At 37.9% G+C, this 22,142-nt stretch overlaps 1 protein-coding gene across 1 annotated transcript in view; it reads right to left on the bottom strand.

Annotated features, from left to right (window-relative positions):
- The window catches only part of HIF1A (hypoxia inducible factor 1 subunit alpha), a 44,902-nt gene extending 33,134 nt beyond the window's left edge, over nt 1-11,768 (bottom strand). The window contains exon 1 of the mRNA XM_019969024.2: nt 11,414-11,768. Coding sequence (XP_019824583.1) covers nt 11,414-11,448 — 35 coding nt within the window. The 5' untranslated portion in view covers nt 11,449-11,768. The remainder of the gene's footprint in view (nt 1-11,413) is intronic.
- Between the last annotated feature and the right edge of the window lie 10,374 nt (nt 11,769-22,142).

Below are 22,142 nucleotides of genomic sequence, written 5' to 3'. Positions count from 1 at the left end.
AGGAAAGTCCCAGAAAAATGTTTCTTTAATTATTTGCTTAAAATATAACAAGATACATTTCTCATATAGGAGGAGGAAAACACATGTATCAGAACAAAGGTATATACACAGAAATCATATCCTGAAGATTTTTCCTATTAGTTCTAAACCCTGACCATGATGAAGTTTCTGAAAATAATGACAAAAGAGAAGCTCTTCTGAAGCCTTGGCTTGATTCTCCACCTACACTAATCCATCCTGTCCAATGTTACAAAATAAATTTTCAACTAACTCTCTGATCCTGTTTGTCTATAAAAAGAGGATAAATAACACTATTACTAAGCAGCAGCTTTCAGATTCCACCTAGGAATAATGCCCCTGTATTTAATATGGCCTATGCCATTCCACAAATCAGAACTTAACATAGAATTTTTAAATTAAAATATAAAGAAATTTAAGGATGTTTTTACTTAGGAATAGAAGAAAGAGACGCAAGTACCTTCAGATATTTGAAAAGGATGTCATACAGAAGGCAGATTTATGCAATTATGCAATGTATGCAGTTTCAGAGAGTAACAAGTGGGAGTTAACATGGCAGGCTTTGCTCAATAGAGTGAAAGTAGTGCTGAAGGTAAACTCTGAGAATTTCAGGTTTTTATTCTTATTTTGGTGGCAATGTAAGAAAAAAGGGGAAAAAGCATGTTCTGGATCATCTAGAAGATCTCTATAAGGTCTCTATTCTTGCTACAAACCTTCTATGTTTGAGGTTGCTATGTTTCTGATCAAATTGGTACCAAATAATCACTAAAAGGAACAGGGTTATATTTTTAAATCTGGTATAATCATGTTGAGGTCACATGCATTGGAGCAGGAAATGGCAACCCACTCCAGTGTTCTTGCCTGGAGAATCCCAGGGACGGGGGAGCCTGGTGGGGTCTATGGGGTCGCACAGAGTCGGACACGACTGAAGCGACTTAGCAGCAGCAGCAGCAGCAGGCACTTCTCAAAGGTTTACAAGTATTACTTTGCTCCAAAAGAGATCTAAACATTAGTTGGTATTGAGAAATATTGGGATAAAGAACTTTCTAACATTTAAAGCTGCAAAAATGTGCTTTTCGTGTCTCTAAGAAAATTCTTCGGCTCCAAAATCACTGCGGACAATGACTGCAGCCACGAAATTAAAAGACAATTGCTCCTTGGAAGAAAAGCTATGACAAATCTAGACAGCGTATTCAAAGGCAAAGAAACTACTTTGTCAACAAAGGTCCGTCTAGTCAAAGCTATGGCTTTTTCCAGTAGTCATGTATGGATGTGAGAGTTGAACCATAAAGAAAGCTGAGCTCTGAAGAACTGATACTTTTGAACTGTGGTGTTAGAGAAGACCCTTGAGAGTCCCTTGGACTACAAGGAGATCAAGCCAATCTAAAGGAAATCAATCCTGAATAATCATTGGAAGGACTGATGCTGAAGCTGAAGCTTCAATACTTTGGCCACCTGATGCAAAGAGCGGACTCACTGGAAAAGACCCTGATGTTGGGAAAGATTGGGGGCAAGAGGAGAAGGGGGCAACAGAAGATGAGATGGTTGGATGGCATCACTGACTTAATGGACATGAGTTTGAGCAAACTTACGGAGATAGTGAAGGACAGGGAAGCCTGGCATGCTGTAGTCTATAGGGTTGCAAAAAGTCAGACATGACTGAACAACTGAACAACAAAGAAAATTCTCAGAGTAGATTGGCAAATTTGTAAACACAATTATAGAGGATATTCCTATGATGGTTGATATTAAATTAATAATACTTAAATCCTAAAGTCAATTATTTTGCAAGAATCTCAAACCTAAAATCACACTGTACTAAAAAATAAAAGATGGAACACATAATAAATGAATCAATTAACACCAAAAACTGAATATTTAACTATGGCCTGAGCCATCAACAGTTCACTTCTCTGCTTAACAAATAAGATGCACAAATATCTGCTGAATAAATGAATGTGCAATAATCTGTAGGCCATGGTGCTTAGGTATTAAGAGTAGTGGTCTAGGGCTGAAAAAAATTTTTGAACCATTGAAATAAATCAATTCATTATCCAAGAAAATATCCCTTCCTCCACTCCTAATGAAGGCTCTACTGATTTGAAACATAACATTTAAACATTTTAGCTATGTTACTGCAAAGGTAGGCAATTTCCAACTCTTCTCTGTAAACAGACTAAATAGACATTTAATGAAATTTTGACCCCCAAAATGCATGGAAAAGTAGGCTTTCTTAATTTTCCATCCTCTAACAACCAAATAAATAAACTTCAGAGTATTTTTCTTCCTTTACTATTACCACTGTAGAAAATGATTATTTAGAATGTCTGTACAAAAAAGTATGTCCATGTAATTTTCAAAGGCCAAACATTGATAGAAAAATACCAATGTAGAGGAAAAGCAGCACTAACTATTCTTACCACTATTATAAGTTCACTGATGGTTTCGCTCAAAAGGACATCAGCCTTTGTCAGATTGTCCTAAAGAAGGCTTGACGGATTCTAAATAATACCATGAGATTTCAGGGAAGTGGAACTCTTCTGAAAACAACTTAATAAATATAACTGTATGAATACAATTATGGTTCCCAGTTTATTAAGCCCTTACTTTATGCCAGAACTGTTTTGAGTGCTCCACATGGGTTAATATCTTGTTTGTCCTCACAACAATCCAATCAGGCAATTATTCTTATCCTAATTTACATATGAACAAAGTGAGCCCTAGAGAGGTAAAGCAACTTGTGTGAGATCACACAACTGAAGGAGCAAAGCAAGCAGCCAGCCTCTAGAGCCAAAGCTCTTAGCCAGTAGTCAGTCATTATGACATTTCTCTTAAAGAAATGAAATGAAAACCCTAGTCCAGAGAAGAGATTTTAAGCTTCCCCAAAGGCACACAGCAAGAACAGTTGTAGACTGAGGAGGCTTGAAAAAAGACTCTGTAGCATATGAATTCAGGCACTTTGCAACAAAAACCTATAGCTCATTCATTAGGATACCAGCACGGATCAAGAGTCCTTTATAAAGAGATAATTAATAATCTACATCAAGGCAATCAAATAATATACAAAACGATATTTGACTCATGTAATCAGAGAACTCCACTGACATAGTTAAAAATAATGGTCCAAGCAGGGCAAACTGGAATTCATCCAGGAGACTGATATGTAGATATGTAGATACTAGAAGACAGAGGGAGTTTTTCTTCTTTTTCCTTTTTATCCTCACAAACTGTATGGAGGCAAGCATGGGAATGCTTAGTGGCCATATTTCATACCATATTAATAGAATGTCGGTGGCAGAATGAGGCAACATGCAAATCAAGCAAAATATAAACCAAGTAAAATTCAAGAGAAAGCCTGAGATGACATTTTAAGGACATCACTTAAGATACTGGGTCTAGCTGTCCCTTAAACCAAAGCCAAATTGTGTGAGCTAGTAACAGCCTCCCCATCGAGCCTCCGAAACTAGTTTGAGCTGTGTTTCATCACTTGCAATAAAAAGAATCCTAATATACTAACAAACAGCCAGTGTTTCATCTTAAAAACAAACTTTAATGATGATCAAGTATAAGAAAAGGGCACTCTCAAATACTGCTAGAGAATATAAACTGATCTAAACTTACTAGATGTTTAGAGTAGATTGTAAGAAATGTTTGCTAAAGATGAAACAAAAGTAGATATCTTCCACATTTACCTAGCTGATTTTCCACAACCATACACATATGCGTCTTAGTAATATAAACTTTTAATTTGGTGTTCTGCATATAGGAAAGTACCTGATGGCTCTGTCAGTAAGGACTCCACCAGCAATGCAGGAGACCTGGGTTTGACGCCTGGGTGGGGAAGATGCGTTGGAGAAGGAAAAGGCAATCTACTCTAGTATTCCTGCCTGGTGAATCCCAGGGACAGAGGAGCCTGGTGGGCTACAGTCCATCAGGTTGCAAAGAGTCAGTCGTGACTGAGCAACTAAGATACACACACACTGCATATATAGAATTAGTTTTTAAGATATCTTAAGATAGGGTATTGAGTTATTTTCAAGGCTTGTACATGTTGCTGCTGCTGCTGCTAAGTCGCTTTAGTAATGTCCGACTCTGTGCGACCCCTGAGACGGCAGCCCACCAGGCTCCCCCGTCCCTGGGATTCTCCAGGCATGTTACATAGCTATATTTATTAACACAGTGTGTTTTCTGATCTGGTATTAATCAATTCAGTTCAGTCACTCAGTCACATCAGACTCTCTGTGACCCCATGGACTGCATGCAGCACGCCAGGCTTCCCGTTCATCACTAAACTCCTGGAGCCTGCTCAAACTCACGTCTATCGAGTTGGTGATGCCATCCAACCATCTCATCCTCTATCGTCCCCTTCTCCTCTGGTATTAATAAACAGCATAAATATTTAAGTGACAAAAAAATTAAAACTCAAGATTCAAGAATGTTCTAAAGTAGCACAAGAGATGCAGATGCCCCAGCATAAGAAAAATTCCTATGAAAAGAGCAACATGGAAGAGCAATGATGACTTCCAAAAAATCCTCTTAAACTCATTCTCTGCTTTCTTTGTTCACTCAGTTATTCTCATTGTTTATTTATTCATTCAAATACTTATTAAGAGGTCACTGGATACCAGTAATCTCTTTTACATTACAAGTTTCAAGTTAGGTCTATTTGTGACCTTGTTCATTGAAACGTTTCCATTTCACAACTGAAAAAAAGAGGAAGGAATCACTTTAAAGAAATTTGCTTAGCATCTGAATTCTCAAGAAAAGATCTATAAGATCTATATGTAAGAACAGAAATACACTCAACTCAAAGATTTAAACGTTCTGCCTTTAAACTTTATGTTTACCACAGTATGATTCATTTGGAAAAATAAATTCTCACAAACTATTAGAAAAAGTGGAGAAGCACATGGAAATGTCACTAATAAGGGGAAACTCAATATTAACTAGTAGTCATTTTAAATACTGTAACTTCAAAACCAATAGGTAGAACTACAGTAGAACTACAAGAACTACAGTGAGTTATATTCCATTACTAAATTCTGTCCCATTTACGAAACAATAAATTTTGAAAATTATACTTGGGAATAATCTTTATGTTTAATATTATAACCAAGTAAAATTTTAAATGAAGACACTCATAACAGGTGAGATCACCAGAGCAAAGAAAACATAACATCTAGAGAATAGTTCTCTAATAAAAGTAAGTCACTTCAATTATTGGTTTAAGTACTTTAAAACAGTTACTAATGAAATGGGGCTTTAGCAACAATGTAACAGGTAGAGACCATTTTAAACACTAAATACTTCTCTGAGAAAGTACTGGTACATCAAATCTTTCAAAGTCACTAGAAAAACTTAATTCTCTTTTCACAGATGCTTAACCTCACTTCTGATAAAGCTTCTAGTGGCAACTGTTCTCGGTTGTTTTAAGTTGGTTAATTATCCACAAACAAACCCTTAAAAACACAACCACTTCAACATATCCATTATGATGGCTACTGTCATAAAAACAAAAGAATAACAAGTGTTGGGAAGGATGTGGAGAAAATAGGAACCCCTGTGCACTGTAAGTGGAAACGTAAATGGTGCGGCCACTGTGGAAAACAGTATAGGCAGCGCCTTAAACAATTTAAAAGAAGAGTTACCACATAATCCAGCGATCTACTTATGGGTATATATACAAAATAACTGAACACAAGATCTCCAAGAGATATTTCCACACCCATGTTCATAGAGTCACTATTCACAATGGTCAACAAGTGGTAGCAACTGATAATAGAAATTTTCACGTATTGACGTATGAAGAAATCATTCTGGCTGTACATGAGTTAACTTAAATTTTATGCTAACTAGAACAGACTGTGGTTTACCAAATATACACTGTACATATGCTTCAGTTATTTAAAAAAACAAAGGGGGGGGGGCACACTGACCAGAAGTATGATTTCAGTTCTTCATTTTGCCTTGTGCTTGTTTTTTCATCTTTCCTTGCTCTTTACCATTTGCTTTCTATGGTAAATGGTGTTTTCTTTCATCCACTGATTTAAAAGTTATGTCTATTTTTGTTCTACAAGTGATTTCTTCAATTAAAAAATATATTTGGGGGAAAAAAAGATTAAATGCCTCCCTTTGGGATGCCAAAGCTGGTACTTCTTGGATGATAAGACTCCCTTCCCAGGTGCCAAGGCCATACTGACTGGCTGTGTACATGCTGATCTGTTGTGGTTTTTTTTTTTTTTTTTGAAACCTTGTATCAATGTATCCCTATTGTTCTGACAAGACATAAACTGTGCTGAAACCATGCTTCCCCAGAGCAATTTCTCAGAGTAATCTAGGAGGCTGTCTTCTGGGCTACAGTCCTCAGTTTGGTTCAAAGAAAACCTTTTTCTATTTCTATTATAGATTGTTTATTGATTATTTTTGTCAATATTATCTAAGTGTCCACTGAAAGATGAAAGGATAAACCAAATGTGTTATACATTATTCAGCCTTAAAAAGGAAGAAAGTTTTCACACATGCTACAACATGGGTGATCTTAAGGACATTATATTAAGTGAAATAAGTGAACTGAAAATTTCTCAGTTGTGTCCGACTCTTTGTGACCCCATGGACTGTAGCCTGCCAGGCTCCTCTGTCCATGAAATTCTCCAGGCCAGAATACTGGAGTAGGTAGCCATTTCCTTCTCCAGGGGATCTTCCCAACCCAGGTCTCCCGCATTGCAGGTGAATTCTTTACCATCTGAGCCACCAGGGAAGCCCCAGTGAAATAAACCAGTCACAAAATGACAAAAATTGTATGATTCTATTTTTAAGAGGGATTTAGTAGTCAAACTCAAAAAAACAGAGCAGAATGATGGTTGCCAGAAGGTAGGAAGAGGGGGAAATTGGGGATAGTTGTTTAATAGTTAGAGTTTCAATTTTACAAGGTGAAAAATTCCGGAGATTGGTTATACGACAATGTGAATATACATAACACTACTGAGTTGTACATTTAGAAATAGTTAAGATGGGAAATTTTATGTTGTTTTTTAAAACCACAACTTAAAAAAACCCCTAATCATTTTAAAAGTTATGGGAGAAAAATGTCATATGAGGTAATCACTTATAAATGTTTTTATATAATTAATTTTATATTTTTTCTAAAAGAATCATATCTGGCAAAGATATGTTTATTATTTTTTACTGCAGAAAACACAACTTTTAATATAAAACTCAATGCACATACAAAATACTTAATTTTTTGATGCTCTAAGAAACAGAGATACAATTATTTTTAAAATCCCAAGGCCTATAACAAATTTAAAAATTATCATTATACTTTTACCAAAAATAGTGAGCAACAAGAAGATTGGCTTATCTAAGTTTCAAATTCTTTTTTCTAACCCTCTAGTTAAGCAGAAAACATACACAACACATACATCACAAACAGCAGAAGGCTGAGTATAAAATCCACCAACTTGGATAATCAGTCCCAATGTTTACAAAAGAAAAAAGAGAAAGAAAGAAACAAGGGGAAAAAAGAGCATTCTTCTTATGAATTAAAATCAGTTTCTTAATAGAAAACTAACCCAACAACACATTTAAGTCAGTATTTTCTCCTACTTGGAAAATCAGACCTATGTTAATAATCTTAGACAAGGAAAGAATATAGTACTTTAAATATCTAAATGTTTTAAAATTATATTTTAAGAGGACAAGTCTATACACAAGCACAATAATCTAACCCAAATCTTTAACACCCATGCATGGTAAGGTTTTTACTTTACCACCAAACATAAAGACTGTTATAAGCTCTTCTGAAAAAAAGTCAGTTGAGAGACTAATCCCTCAGCCTTCTACACACCATTCCTAACATACAACAATAGAATGTCACCACAAAATCTTTACCTTGAGCCCAAACCCCAATAGAGCTGCAAAGACAGTGAACCTCAATAGGTAGAAAGACTGGATATTATCTAAACTGCACAAAATGCTTCGTAGTGGACTACAGTAATGAACTACCACACTTAATCTAAAACAACGTGGTAGTTCAGTAAACACATATATGTGGAAGAGTGCACTAATATAAATATTATACAAATTGAGCTACAAAAACCAGTTAAATAATACAGACTTTAAGCCTTGCCTTGAGATAAAGCCAATGATCTTACCTCTGGACAAATTCATAAGTAAAGAACAGTTTTTCTACTATGTAGACTCATATGTTTTACCACACTTATTTTATCAACTCATCATATTTAGGAAATATTAATATTTACAAAACTGTCTACTCCAAACTGGCATCAAGACAAAAAAAAAAAAGGTTTGTTACTGCCATTTGTAAGACTGCAGTGCCTTGCACATACCCTGCTAAAATGAACTGTCTGACTAGTATATGTGATTATGACTCCAGTCTCTGAAGTCCAGAGAAAATTTTTAGTAGCCTATTTGGGGAGGAAACAAGGGGGTAAGGAAATGTGAAAAAAAGGGGGCCTATGGTAGACACTAGATTAGATGCTCAAGAATACTTGATGCTAGATGCCAACATAATTCAGGTACTGTTTTAACTAAAAAGAATCCCTTTAGACTTCTAGGTCCAATGACAGTCTTTTCATTTTTAGGAAATAAAAGAAAGTAGGGAGAAGAGGACATAACACAAATAGCTGGAAGGACTTGCAAAACAAACAAAAAAGTGTTTAAGTGTTGTGGAAGTTCAAATTAAAACTTTAACAAGTAACATCTACTTTCAAGTATATAATGTTAACCAAGACTCCTAAACCAAACACTAGGCATTATCTCATTTAATCTTCTCAATAACCACTAAGATGGCTGCTATTATTATCATCATTTCAAAAGAAGGAAATAGGCTCAGAAGCATTCAGTAATAATAACTTGCCCAGGCTCACAAAGCTAACAAGTAAAAAGCTGGACTCAGAGGTGTCCGGTTCAAATCTTAAGCTCTTAACCAGCAGGCAACCTCTTCAAAGAGGAAATCAAAGTAAAACTGTAACAAGAAAAATGTTCACTAGTGAATGAGAGGTTCTTGATTTTTAATGACCAAAGTTAAGAAGTTAAGGAATATCCATTCTCAGAGATTTTACTTTAATGATACAGCTATGTTTTGAAAACTCTGAAGGAATCTGCCCTGAAACCTAAAAGAGAACAATGAACCTCTTGACATTCCACTGAAATCTAAAATTCAATATTAATGTGCTATTAAATCCAATCCCTGTTACTAAGCAGTCAATGTGAAATTTCCTATGGGAAATCTATTATAACCATACCCAACTTCTGTTCTGATTTCTAATCCTTTAGCTTTTGAATTTCCTAGCCCTCCTTTAAAAAAAGACAAATTTGTCTCCCCCACCTGCTCATTTAGTGGAAAAATTCTAAGGAGAAAAATCTCTGCCCCTCGATCTCCCAGTTTTCTTTTTTAAAAGTTTTTAAATTGTTAGTTAGAAAAGGATAAAAAAAAGACCTCTTTAACAAACAGCACCTATAAGTTGTTGAGTACCATTTTTGTGTTTAACTTAATTTACCAGTTATAACAACTTCTGTAATAAGAAACATTAAATCCAATTCAAGTTTATGCTAAATTTTCAAATGAGAATATTTTGCAAATAAATGGGACTGAGGAAAATTAAGAACTGGTTTAGACTTGGGAGTGAAGCACAGTAGGTAATTAATTCATTTATATTAAAGCTGCTTATGCTCGTCTCAACTTATGAACTGCAAAGAAGATACAAGTACAATAAGGCATACAAAAAGGGACTGAATGGTGCATAACTTCATGTACAATGTTAAATATGTTTTAGCACTAAGGACAGAATATTGACAATACACTGAGGTGATGTGCCTTAGGTTTACAGCAGCCTCATCATTTCATCAAAAGCCTGGTAGTCACCTCTACAAAATTAATTAATTCCTGGCAACTCTTGGAATTAGGTCTAGATCTGTTTACTCACTTTTTAAATTTTATACACGCTTTCTCTGGTGTATACAAACTGAGAACTTATCATTCTATTAGAGAAAGACCAAAAAAGAAGCCACAAAATCGCAGGAACATAAACAAGTTTATCTTCTGCTGATACTGATTAGGGCACTTAATCTGTCCCAGAAGAGTGCAAGGACTTAACAGTAAAGCCAGCCTACTAACCAGAACTCTTAGCATAAATCTTCAATTCCTTAAAATAATTTCCTCAAAGGTTAAAATACCAGAGTGGACCAAAAGGTGGGGGGACACGGCGGGGGGTCGGGGTGCGGGGGGGGGGGGGCACTTAATTCCACTGGTTGGACTCACAATTCTTAATCCTATAATGTACCAGTTAAGACTCAAACTTTGAGGTGTTTTTAAAACTTGCATTAAGTTCTAACAAGATGGTTATTTATTTACTTCGCGTATATTTTAATATACCTCAATTTCAGAAAAATCAGTCGGGTCAATCTAAAAACTTCGTAACATTTTAGTGCTACATTTCATTTGCTCTGATCATATATCTATATACGCCGCCCCCCCCCCCCCGAACCTCATTAAAAGTGTTTGCCTGAATTTAGCCATCCGCTACGTTTTCACTAAGATATTTTCAAGAATGAATGAAACATATAATTCACTTATAACATCTGGGCTCTCATGACAGGTGATAGAAACACAGGTATCCAATTCTGATATTCTCATTAAAATGTTACTATTTCTCAAAATTCCCGTTACTCCGAGTCTTGCTCTAGGCAAGTTTTTCAACGCGATTAAAACAAAACCAAACCAAACCTGCACGTGCAAACGAAAAAGTTAGCATCCCAGGCCATCGCGGCAAATCCCTAATGCACAAAGGCAAAGTCACCCGCCTGGCCGGACAACCGCAGAGCAAGATCTCACCCAACCAACCACGCGAGCTCCTAGGTCGGAAACCCAGGGCCCCGAACCCATACCGAAGCCAGGACCTGCGTGCAAGGGCCGCCCCGGGGCCGAGTTTTCAATGGAACAGGAGAGGATGGGGGCGGGAAGGAGCGGAAGCTCGGGTGCAAGTGGCGGCGACCAAGCTGCGGCTCATTTCTCTTCCCGGGGTTTTCAGGCTGGGGGAAGTCCACCCGGAGCAGGGCACGCGGCAGGCTGGGGGTTTGAGGCGGGCAGGGAGGGCGATGCGAGGCCCGGGCTGCCGGGAAAGGAGGCGAGCAGGGCCCAGCCCCCGGCCCCCGGCCCCTGAAAGCACTTTAGACGCGTCTCCCACCCCCACGACAAGATGGCGACGTGGACAGTGGGGAGCCGGGCCGGCGAGGCTGGGGGAGAAAGAGAGGAGGGGAGAGAAGCAGAAACAAAAAGGCGGCCCCCCGGAACGCGGAGGCCGGCCCGCGAGCCCCCGGCGGCGGGCGGGGGCGCCGGGGGGAGAAGGCGGCCGGCGGAGGGGAGTGGGCTTACTTTTTCTTGTCGTTCGCGCCCCCGGCGCCCTCCATGGTGAATCGGTGCCCGCGATGCCTTCACGGCCCGCGGCCCCCAGGCTCGCTCCGGCCTAAGCGCTGGCTCCCTCCACACGCGGGGAGGGGAGAAAAGGCACGTCCAGAGGTGGGGGGTGCGAGGCGGGAAACCCCTCGTGAGATCAGAGGAGGGAGAGCAGACGGCAATCGCAGAGGTCCAACTCCGGCTCCGAAGAGCCTCCCCAGGGGCAGCTTGTCAGGGCCCGAGCCGACGCACTGGCCAAAGCGGCGGCGAGGGCGATCCTCGCGTCCCCTCAGACGAGGCGGTTCTGTGCACTGAGGAGCTGAGGCAGCGGCAGGGGGCGGGCAAGGGCGGAGGCGCGCTCGGGGGCGCGCGCGCGGAGGGGAGTGTTGGGGGCGCGCGCCCCCGCGGAGCCCGGCGCGCGCTCACGCAAGCCCGCCTCACCTGAGGGGGAGGCGGGTTCCTTGAGAGCCAATGGCGAGGGACGCAGGCGGCCAGTCCCCACCCCAGCCCACGTCTGTCTCAGCCAATCAGGAGGCGGTCAGCTGAGGCACAGCTGGGACGCGCTGCCGCGCTCACGTGCTCGTCTGTGTGCCGCTGCGGAGGCAAGAGAAAGGAGATGGGGTGCGGCCAGACTGGGTCTGGGGACTCTGCGCCTTCTCCTAGAGAAAGCAGTGGCTGGCTTTGGGGGGCGCTGCTGAGAAGGGATTTCGGTGTTTGGGTCTCAAGCCTGCCTCACACTTCCTGCTGTCGGTGCAGCAAGTCTCCAGCTCTCTTTCTTTTCGGCAGCTGTGCTGTGCAGAGTTGCCGCCCGCTCTTCCAAGTCCCAGTTCAGAAAAGCAGACTTGCGTCGTGGCAGCAAACCCTGGTCCTTCTAGTCAGATGTGTTACAGTGGGGTCTTTCTTGCCAGGTTACCCAACCAAGCCATGTCACCGACCGCACCCTTTGCCATGTAACACTAGGGTACTCTCTTTATCTCTTTATTAAGTTTCTCTGTGATGAAGTTTGATTCCTGAGTAAATACGAATGCAAATATAAAATAAACAAGCTCCTCTTGCTGTAAGCCTCTCAAGGGGAGTAGTTAAGGCAGCAGGAACTCAAAATCTGAAATTATTTTAAGCAATACAAATAGGCGTAAGTGACTTTAATAAAAGTATAAACCTGAATTTCAAGGTGGGGGGAGTAGGAAAAATGGCTTTAGGTGGACAGTTATATTCTTGTTGCTTTTCAAAGAGTAGAAAATAATCTTAGATGGATTTACAAAAAGACGAAGATGACCCTTAATTTGAGACTTACCACCTTGAATTGAGATCACCGTGTAGACAGGAGAGAAGGAAGGAAAACCCTTCCAAGACTTAAGCAGGAGACCTGCACCAGAGTTAACTCAGTGGCAGCAGTATTGCCTGTTTGCTAACATGATCTTGCAAGCTTCTGGATAAGACTAAATCACTACTTGGCTTTTGAAGCCTACTTTTCAAGCCTATCAGTCTTTGAAATGAAAAAGAAATGTGTTTTGAGTCCAACAAAGGAGCACTGCACACGTATCTCCAGTTTGACACTAGATTATTTTACTTCTCACCTTTGCCTTGTTAGTTATATTGCTACAATCTTGCTTCAGATTATAAATTAATGTGGATATCTGAGTAAATTTCAATTATATTGTCATGTAAAAACAATGGTCTATGTAACAATGGTCTACATAGATTAAACTCTAATAAGACAAAAATCAATTCACATAAAACCTATTTTTAACTCATCAGCAAACCCATAGAGATAGGATTAAAGATTGATCTTAATGCTACTCCACCCCCCCAAGATCTACAACTCTGAATGACATGCCTTCTTGAAAAGTAACATGGGAAATGCCTGAAAAAAGGAAAGGACTAAAAATTACTCATGTTTTCCTTCTTAATTGTGAAAAGAATGACTCTGTAAATTAACAGTTGTTTAATTTAATGTTCTAAAAACTCAGTGTTAAGAACACTGATTCCAGAGTTAAGAGTGAGCTTAAGTACCAGCTCTGATACTTACTAACAAGTCATGTAACTTGTGCCTAAGTTTACTCATTTATGTCTAAACCACAGAATCAGGGCATGATTAAATGAGATAGTACATGTAAAGTACTTAGAACAATACCTGGCACATAGTAAACTATCAATAAATGTTAGCCATTAGTATTGTCAGGGTTGTGTTTTCATTATTCTTATCATTATTATTACCTCCAAATTTGTGCCACTGCTAGTGGTAATTACTTGGGCTTCTACCAAAGGTTAGCAAGTTTTAACTATCCAAGACTGCCTATTATGTTAATATACATTCACATATATTCTTTGTTTTCAACTGTGAAACTGCTCACAGTGTTCCCACACTTGTATATGAGCATGATTGCAGAGATCTTCAACTATTTCCTTTTTTATTTTACTGGTAAGAAATTCTCTCTGGCCAGTGATCATACCTGAAGGGTATAGTGTTTATTACAACAACAAAAAAGTGAGCCTTTTGTAATATCAAATCTAAGTCATTTTTTAAAGTTTACAGCAGAATGCTAATCCAATCAGCAAAGATATTTTTGAATAGTCATTACATTTACTCAGAGTTTACTTTTCCTTTCAAAAATATATAAAATACAGTATTTTATGTGTGTGTGTATGTATATTTGTGTTTACCCACACATGTGAACTTGGAAAGCAGTAATATTCAGCTTGTATTTTCACATAATCAAAAAGGAGCTAAATAGTATGCCCTAAATTAATCAATTTTGTTAACTAACAATTCTAAAAAGCAAAATGTCCTATGGGGTAAAATTTTAAATTATCCTCTTTATAAACATCCATTAACAAATGCATTTAGATGATTATAATGTGACTAAACCTTAACAAACAATCATATTTACTCTCTAATCTTTGTAAGTGTTCAAATTTCATTCCAAGTCACTTTGCAGAACTTTCTAAGTAGGCTGGAAGATTACTTGAAAATGATGCAATTGACCCTTAACCCATATTTATAGTAGGAAGTTAGACAGTGACTCAGGAGGAGGCAGGATAAAACCTGAAATTTTAGTACTAAGTAACATAGAGTGTTGAGCCTTTTAAAGAGTGAAACACATCAGATTCAGATAATTAAGAATGCATCAAACTATATAACAAGACCTAGTGGTCAGTAAGTGATTCTTGGCTTATTATTCTTAGTTCTCCTCCTCTTCTCCATCTTTATCTATTCTAAGAACAACAAAAAAGCATATCATTTGGAAGGAAGTGCTTAGCAGATAACAGACATTTTAAAAGTCTCTTTTTCTTTTCTTTCAAGGATCAAAACAGAAACTAAATATGTATATTTGTCTGAATTTTTGGAGAATAAGAATACACTGAGATTTTGACACTAGCACTTTTCAATTATGATAGGTATTTTAAGCATAAATTTACAAAGGAATGTCAAAGAATTTTCAGTTTCTGGTCCAACATGTAAGGAGCTTGGAAGCATCCATCCTCACAGTAAGAAAAAAAGCTTAACAAACTGAAAACCAACAACTCTTCTTAGACCCACCAGGGAAATGAGGCCACAAGGCAAACTGCCACCCTGAAGTGGGAGAGACAGACAGACAGTTATAGAGAGTCACAGCTTACCAGAGGATCACAGTTTACCAGGAACAAAAGCCAGAAGTTGAAGTCAACATCACAGCTGGAGTCAACCAATATCAGTAGGAACATTTTTAACTGCAAGTGAGGAACTGCTGGAGGCTCTAGTTCACTGCTTGAGAGTTAAAAACTGCAAAGGAGGCTCAGCCTTCGAGGGGCCCCACAACTTTCTTGAATTTCAACTCCAAAAGCCTAAGAGATTATCAGTGTGAAGATCGGAGGAAAATATCTTGCTTTTTGCATGGCTAGAGAAAAAATAACCCTTTTGAAATGCTTTCAGAGCATTCTGTTCTTCTTAACAAGATCCATCCTCAAGGGAAACTATTTTACCAGAGCCTAACGTGCGTTAGGGAACAGGGAACACCCAATGCCAGCCCCTTTTAGCCTTCAACGTGAGAGAACGAAAGTGCTCAACTCAGTCTCACAAAATAGCTGATCCCTAATCACAGGACTATAGCATGTTTCTCTTCTCCCACACCTTGCCATATCACCACATCAGTAGGGCTCTTGGGTAATAATAGAGGATTACAGCTAAGAGAAGTGCAAGCCTCAGACCCTAGTTAAAGATTTACTAGGGATATCCAAAAGCAACAAGAGAAACAAAAACAAGTACACTAGAGGAAATTTTAGCTTCAGACACCACAGCTATAGCAAACAATAGCATACCCTATCTTCTAGCCAAACAATTATAAATTTCATAGTAAAGGCCTATCTACCTAACTTCCTTTTACCTGATATTCCATGTATGGTTTTCAACAACAAAACTATGACTTGCTAACAAGCAAAAAGCATAATTGAAGAGATAAGCCAAACATTAAAACCAGACTCAGATATGGCAAAGATTTTATAATTATCTGACAAGACCAAGAATTTAATATAACTATGATTAATATGCTCCTGGATCTAATGGAAAAATAACTATATGAAAGAACAGATGAATAAAGTAAGCAGAGATATGGAAATTCTAAGGAAGAATAAAAAAAATATTAGAAATTGAAAGTAATGTAACAGAAATAAAGAATGCTTTTGATGGGTTCATCAGTAGACTGGACATAGCTGAGAAAAGAATGAATGAACTTGAAGATATGCCAAGAAAACAAGTCAATGAAAGAGATGGAACAAAATATCTAAAATCTGTGGGGCAATTACAAAAGGTGCAACCTAACTGTAATGGAAATCCTGGGGAGGGAAGAGGTCTAAGAAAACAAGAATATGTAAAGAGACAATGGCTGAAAGTTTTCCAAAATTAATGACAGACACCAAACCACAAGTCCAGGAAATTTAGAGAATGCCACATAGGATAAATATCAAAAAGTTTGTTCAAACCAGAAAGGCAAAGACAGAAAATCTTGAAAGAAGTCATGGGGCAGTGGAAATACTTTACCTCTAGAGGAGGAAGGATGAGAATTACATTGGATTTCTCTTTAGAGCCATGCAAGCAAGAAGAGAGTGGGTGAAATATTTAAACTGTTGAAAGGAAAAAACAAAACACCAATCTAGAATTCTATTGCCAGTGAAATTGTCATTCAAAAGTGAAGGAGAAATAAAATGGAGGAAATTTATTGCTGGTAGATCTGCCTTATGAAAAATGTTAAAGGAAGCTTTCCAGAGAGAAGGAAAGTAAGATAAATTAGAAACTCAAATCTGCATAAAAACCAGAAAAATGTTATGGAATGAATAAATGAAGGTAAAATAATTTTTTAAATGTTCTTATTCTTAGTTGATCTAGTAAATAGCAGTTTGTTCAGAAAAATAGTAATAAAGGTATATTTGATGATTATGTTTTACAGATAATGAAATGAATGACAGGCATATTAAAAGGGATAGGAGGGAAGAATTGAGAAAATGCTAGTAAAAGGTATTTGCACTACTGGTGAAGCAATATAATGTTGGACTTGGATAAAACAATGGAGTATTACTCAGCCATTAAAAAGAATACATTTGAATCAGTTCTAATGAAGTGGACGAAACTGGAGCCAATTATACAGAGTGAAGTAAACCAGAAAGAAAAACACCAATACAGTATACTAACACATATATACGGAATTTAGAAAGATGGTAATGATAACCCTGTATGCGAGACAGCAAAAGAGACACAAATGTATAGAACAGTCTTTTGGACTCTGTGGGAGAGGGAGGTGGGGGATGATTTGGGAGAATGGCATTGAAACATGTATAATATCATATAAGAAACAAATCGCCAGTCCAGGTTTGATGCAGGATACAGGATGCTTGGGGCTGGTGCACTGGGATGACCCAGAGGGATGGTATGGGGAGGGAGGTGGGAGGGGGGTTCAGGATGGGGAACACGTGTACACCCATGGCAGATTCATGTTGATGTATGGAAAAAGCAATATAATATTGTAAAGTAATTAGCCTCTAATTAAAATAAATAAATTTAAATTAAAAAAAAAGTATATTGTAAACTCTAGAGCAACCACTAAATTTTTTTAGATGTGATTGATATGCCAAGAGAGGAGAGAAAATATATAGAATGAATCATGATGAAAGCTTCTTTTTAAAACCAAAGAAGGCAGAAAAGGAGTAGAAGACAAAAAAGAAACAAAGAACAAGGCAAATAAATAGAATTCACAGAAACGACAAGAAACAACACAAACAGAAAAACTCTGGAATGAATAATCGATAATAGCAAGATTTGGATATAAGGTTAATATTAAAAAATCAATTGCTTTCCTAAATAAATAAGCCATTGGAATTTGAATTAAAAACATACAATACTATGAACTATAGTTAATGATATCATATTGTATACTTGAAAGTTGCTATGAGAGTAGAGTTTTAAGGTCCTCACCATAACAAGAACAACTATAACAAAATGGTAATTGTGTGAGGTAGAGGATGTATTAACCAACCTTAGAGTTCTCAGAATTTCGCAGAAGATTCATGTATCAAGTCATCACATTGTACATCTTAAATTTATACAGTATTATAAGCCAATTATATCTCAGCAAAGTTGGTGGGGGAATGTGAGACTGTTTATATTAGCAGCCCCCTCCAAAAGAAATACTTAGGTAAAAATCTAACTTAGTATGTACAAGACTTATGTGAGGAAATGGCAACCCACTCCAGGATTCTTGCCTGGAATTCCATGGACAGAGGAGCCTGGCAGGCTACAGTCCATGGGGTCACAAAGAGTCAGACACAGCTGAGTGACTATCACTCATTATGTGAGGAAAACTATAAAACTCTAATGAGAGAAACCAGAGAAGAGCTAAATAAACAGAGATTTCGTGTTCATGGATAGGAAAACTCATAATTATTAAGATGTCAGTTCTTCCCCCGATTGATCTATAGACTCAGTTCAGTTCAGTTCAGTCGCACAGTCGTGTCCGACCTCTTCGCGACCCCATGAATTGCAGCACACCAGGCCTCCCTGTCCATCACCAACTCCCGGAGCTCACTCAGACTCACGTCAGACTCAGTACAATCCAAATCCATAGCAAGATACCTTGCAACATTGAAAAACTGATTCTAAAGTTTATATGGGAAGACAAAAGATCAGAACTGTAAATACAGTATTGAAGAAGAACAAATTAGGAGGACTGACTCTACCAAAATTCAAGATTTACTACAGAGCTACAGTAATCAAGACAGAGTGTTATTGTTAGAAAAGTAGACAATTGGAGCAATGATATAGAGTAGAGAACTCAGAAATAACCCCCACAACAATAGCCAAATGACCTTTGACAAAGAAACAAAGGCAATCCAGTGGAGAAAGAATAGCCATTTCAACAAGTGGTGCTGGAATAACCGGACATTCAAAAAACTGAATCTAGAGTTCAACTTTATTACACCTTTCACAAAAGTTAACTCAAGATAGATCCTAGACCTGGATGTAAAATGAAAAACTATAAAGTTTCTTTATGATAATATAGGAGATAATCTAGGTGACCTTCACATTAGTACCAAAAACATAATCCATGAATGAAAAATTGGACTCCATTAATTTAAAAACTTTTACTTTGCAAAAGACACAGCTAGGAGAATGAAAACTCAAGCCACAAACTCACAGAAAATATTGGCAAAACATCTCTCATAGAGGACTTCTATCCAAAATATACAAAGAACTTAAAACTCAACAATAAGAAAATAGATAAATCAATTAAAAACTGGGTAAAAATTCTGAACAGATACCTCACAAAAGAATATATACAAATGGAAAACAAGCCTAAAAGAAAAGCCCAATATCATATCTTGTTAGGGAATTACACATTAAGTAACAGTGATATACCACTGCTGCTGCTGCTGCTAAGTCACTTCAGTCGTGTCCGACTCTGTGTGACCCCATAGATGGCAGCCCACCAGGCTCCCCCATCCCTGGGATTCTCCAGGCAAGAACACTGGAGTGGGTTGCCATTTCCTTCTCCAATGCATGAAAGTGGAAAGTGAAAATTGAAAGTGAAGACGCTCAGTCATGTCTGACTGCAGCCTACTAGGCTCCTCCGTCCATGGGATTTTCTAGGCAAGAGTACTGGAGTGGGGTGCCATCGCCTTCTCCAGATATACTGCTACATATTTAAAATGGCTAAGATCCAGAATATCACCTAATGCTAACACAAGGAGCACTAGAAACTCTCATTCATTGCAGGTAGCAACACACAGTGGTACAGTCATGCTGAAAGACAGTTTGTCTTTTACAAAGCAAACGTAGTCTTACCATACAATCCAGCAGTCACACTCCTAGATATTTATCCAAAGGAACATGAAAAGTTAAGTTCACACTAAACCTACACATAAATAGTTATAGCAACTTTATTCCTAATTGTGAAGAATTTGCAACTAAAACTTGCCAAGAAGTAAATGGATAAACAATGGAATATCAATCAATGCTAAAAAGAAATGAGCTATCAAGCCACTAAATGGCATTAAATGCATGTTTAAGGAAGACCTTAAATGCATACTGCTAAGTGAAAGAAGCCAATCTGGAACAGCTTCATTCTGTATGATTCTAGCTATACGGCATTCTGGAAAAGGCAGAACTTTTGGAGACAGAACGAATACCATTGGCTGCCACGGACTAGGAGGAGGACAGGAGAAATGCATAGGTGCAGTACATGGGATTTTTAGGGGAGAGAAACTATTTTGTATGATAATCTAATGGTGAATACATGACATTATGCATGGCAAAACTCATTGAAATGTACAAAGTGTGGACCCTAATGTAAACTGTGAACTTTACTCAATAGCAATATATCAATCTTGGTTCATCAATTATAACAAATGTAACACACCAGTACAAGATGTCAGTAATAGAGAAAACTGGGTTTGTAAGTGGAGTAAGGAGTACATGAGAATTCTCTGTACTTTCTGTTTAATTTTTCTGTAAACCTAAAATCACTATAAGAAATAAAATGTATTGATTACAAAAGAAAAATGGAATACTCTCCCAAAGTCAAGTTTTCATATATTCCTGAATAAAACAAAGGGCTTAAATTTGTAGGAATAAATCTTGATGAAGCATCCCTTTGACTAGGAAGAAAACTGATCTTTGGATATTTTTCCAATATCAGAGTCAGTCGGGAGATTCTGAAAAGTCACATCTTCTTCAAATTTTTCATTTCTAGAAAGTAAAGATATAAGAGAAAAGAGAACTGTCTTTTCTTTGAAAATAAATGGAACTAATGCCTCTTGATCTGATCCAAATACTTTCAGGATTTCAACTTTTTTCACCTGTATAAAAATTGATAATTTAATAAACCAAAAAAAGATGCTTATTAAGAGTCTGTCTTGCCCACTTCCTAGTCCCCATCCCATCCCAGACCATACAAATATGTTAGCATATTTAAAACATATCATGTTTCATTCATTGATTCAATATATATAGTAACCCTTCTATTATGGCCAGACATATACTTCTCGCTTAATATGCAGATTTGTGTGCCATTATAGAGTGTAGAGGGGCTTCCCAGGTGGCATTAGTGGTAGAGAACCCATCTGCCAATGCAGGAGATGTAAGAGATGCAGATTTGATTCCTGGCTCGGGAAGATTCCCCTGGAGGAGAACATGGCAACCCACTCCAGTATTCTTGCCTGGAGAATCCCATGGACTGAAAAGCCCAGCAGGCTAAGGTCCATAGGGCCACACACAGTCAGACACTACTGAAATGACTTTGCACGCACATAGAGACTTTTTATGGACAGGAACTTTTATCTTGGCAGCCCCAGAAGATAGGATGGTAACCAGTACAAAGAACAATCATCTCTTGAACACTGGCCATATTCTAAGCACTGTGCTAAGGATTTTTAGAAGTGCTCTTTCATTTAAGCATGAGGACAGCTTATGAGTTCGAAATTGTGGTGGTCCCATTATGGAACAGTAAGTTTATGGTCAAAGAGCTAGAAATACAAAGTCGAAAAGCTAGGAACCAGTGAAACCATGACACTCCTTTATGTTATTCAAACTGTGATACCTGTGTGGCAAAAAATGTTCAAAGCAGTGGAAGATGTGGGTGGGGGGGACAAAAACCTAGTGTCTATTTTAGAACAAGGAAAAGTCAAGTAATATAACTACCTGTGTGGGTGTGTTATGCATTTGGCTGGGAAAAAAATCAAATGCAACAAATGAACAAATATAAAATAGTTGTCATGACTTCTCTTGCCTATTCTTTCTTTGTAGTAGGACCTGGTGTTACCAATTATTTGTGTCCACACAGAGATATTCAATTAATATACCAAAAAAAATCTGTCTCATGTCCTTTCCTTTTTGTACAAATGATAGACTAGTATATACTTTGTCTACCTGTTGAGTTCATTTGATGTGATATTGTTTGTAGGTTATTTCTTCTCAGTGTGTATATATCTAACAATTTCAATATTTATGATAAACAGATGTAGAAGAATGAAGATGTACAATGAAGAAGCATGCAAAATCACAAGAATTTTAAAGTAAAATTAATGTAACATTAACATCTATGAAAAAGATCTCTTAAATTTGATAACAAATGAAATGGAGTTTATCTAGATTAGCAGAGACATTCAACAACTAGAAAGACTAGTTTTCATAATACAATTTGCTTTGAGAAAACCCTACCATGTCAATTTCTGTTCGTGGAAG

This window comes from Bos indicus, chromosome 10, assembly GCF_029378745.1.
Source record: "Bos indicus isolate NIAB-ARS_2022 breed Sahiwal x Tharparkar chromosome 10, NIAB-ARS_B.indTharparkar_mat_pri_1.0, whole genome shotgun sequence".
NCBI lineage: Eukaryota > Metazoa > Chordata > Mammalia > Artiodactyla > Bovidae > Bos > Bos indicus.
This window is presented reverse-complemented; position numbering and strand designations above follow the sequence as displayed.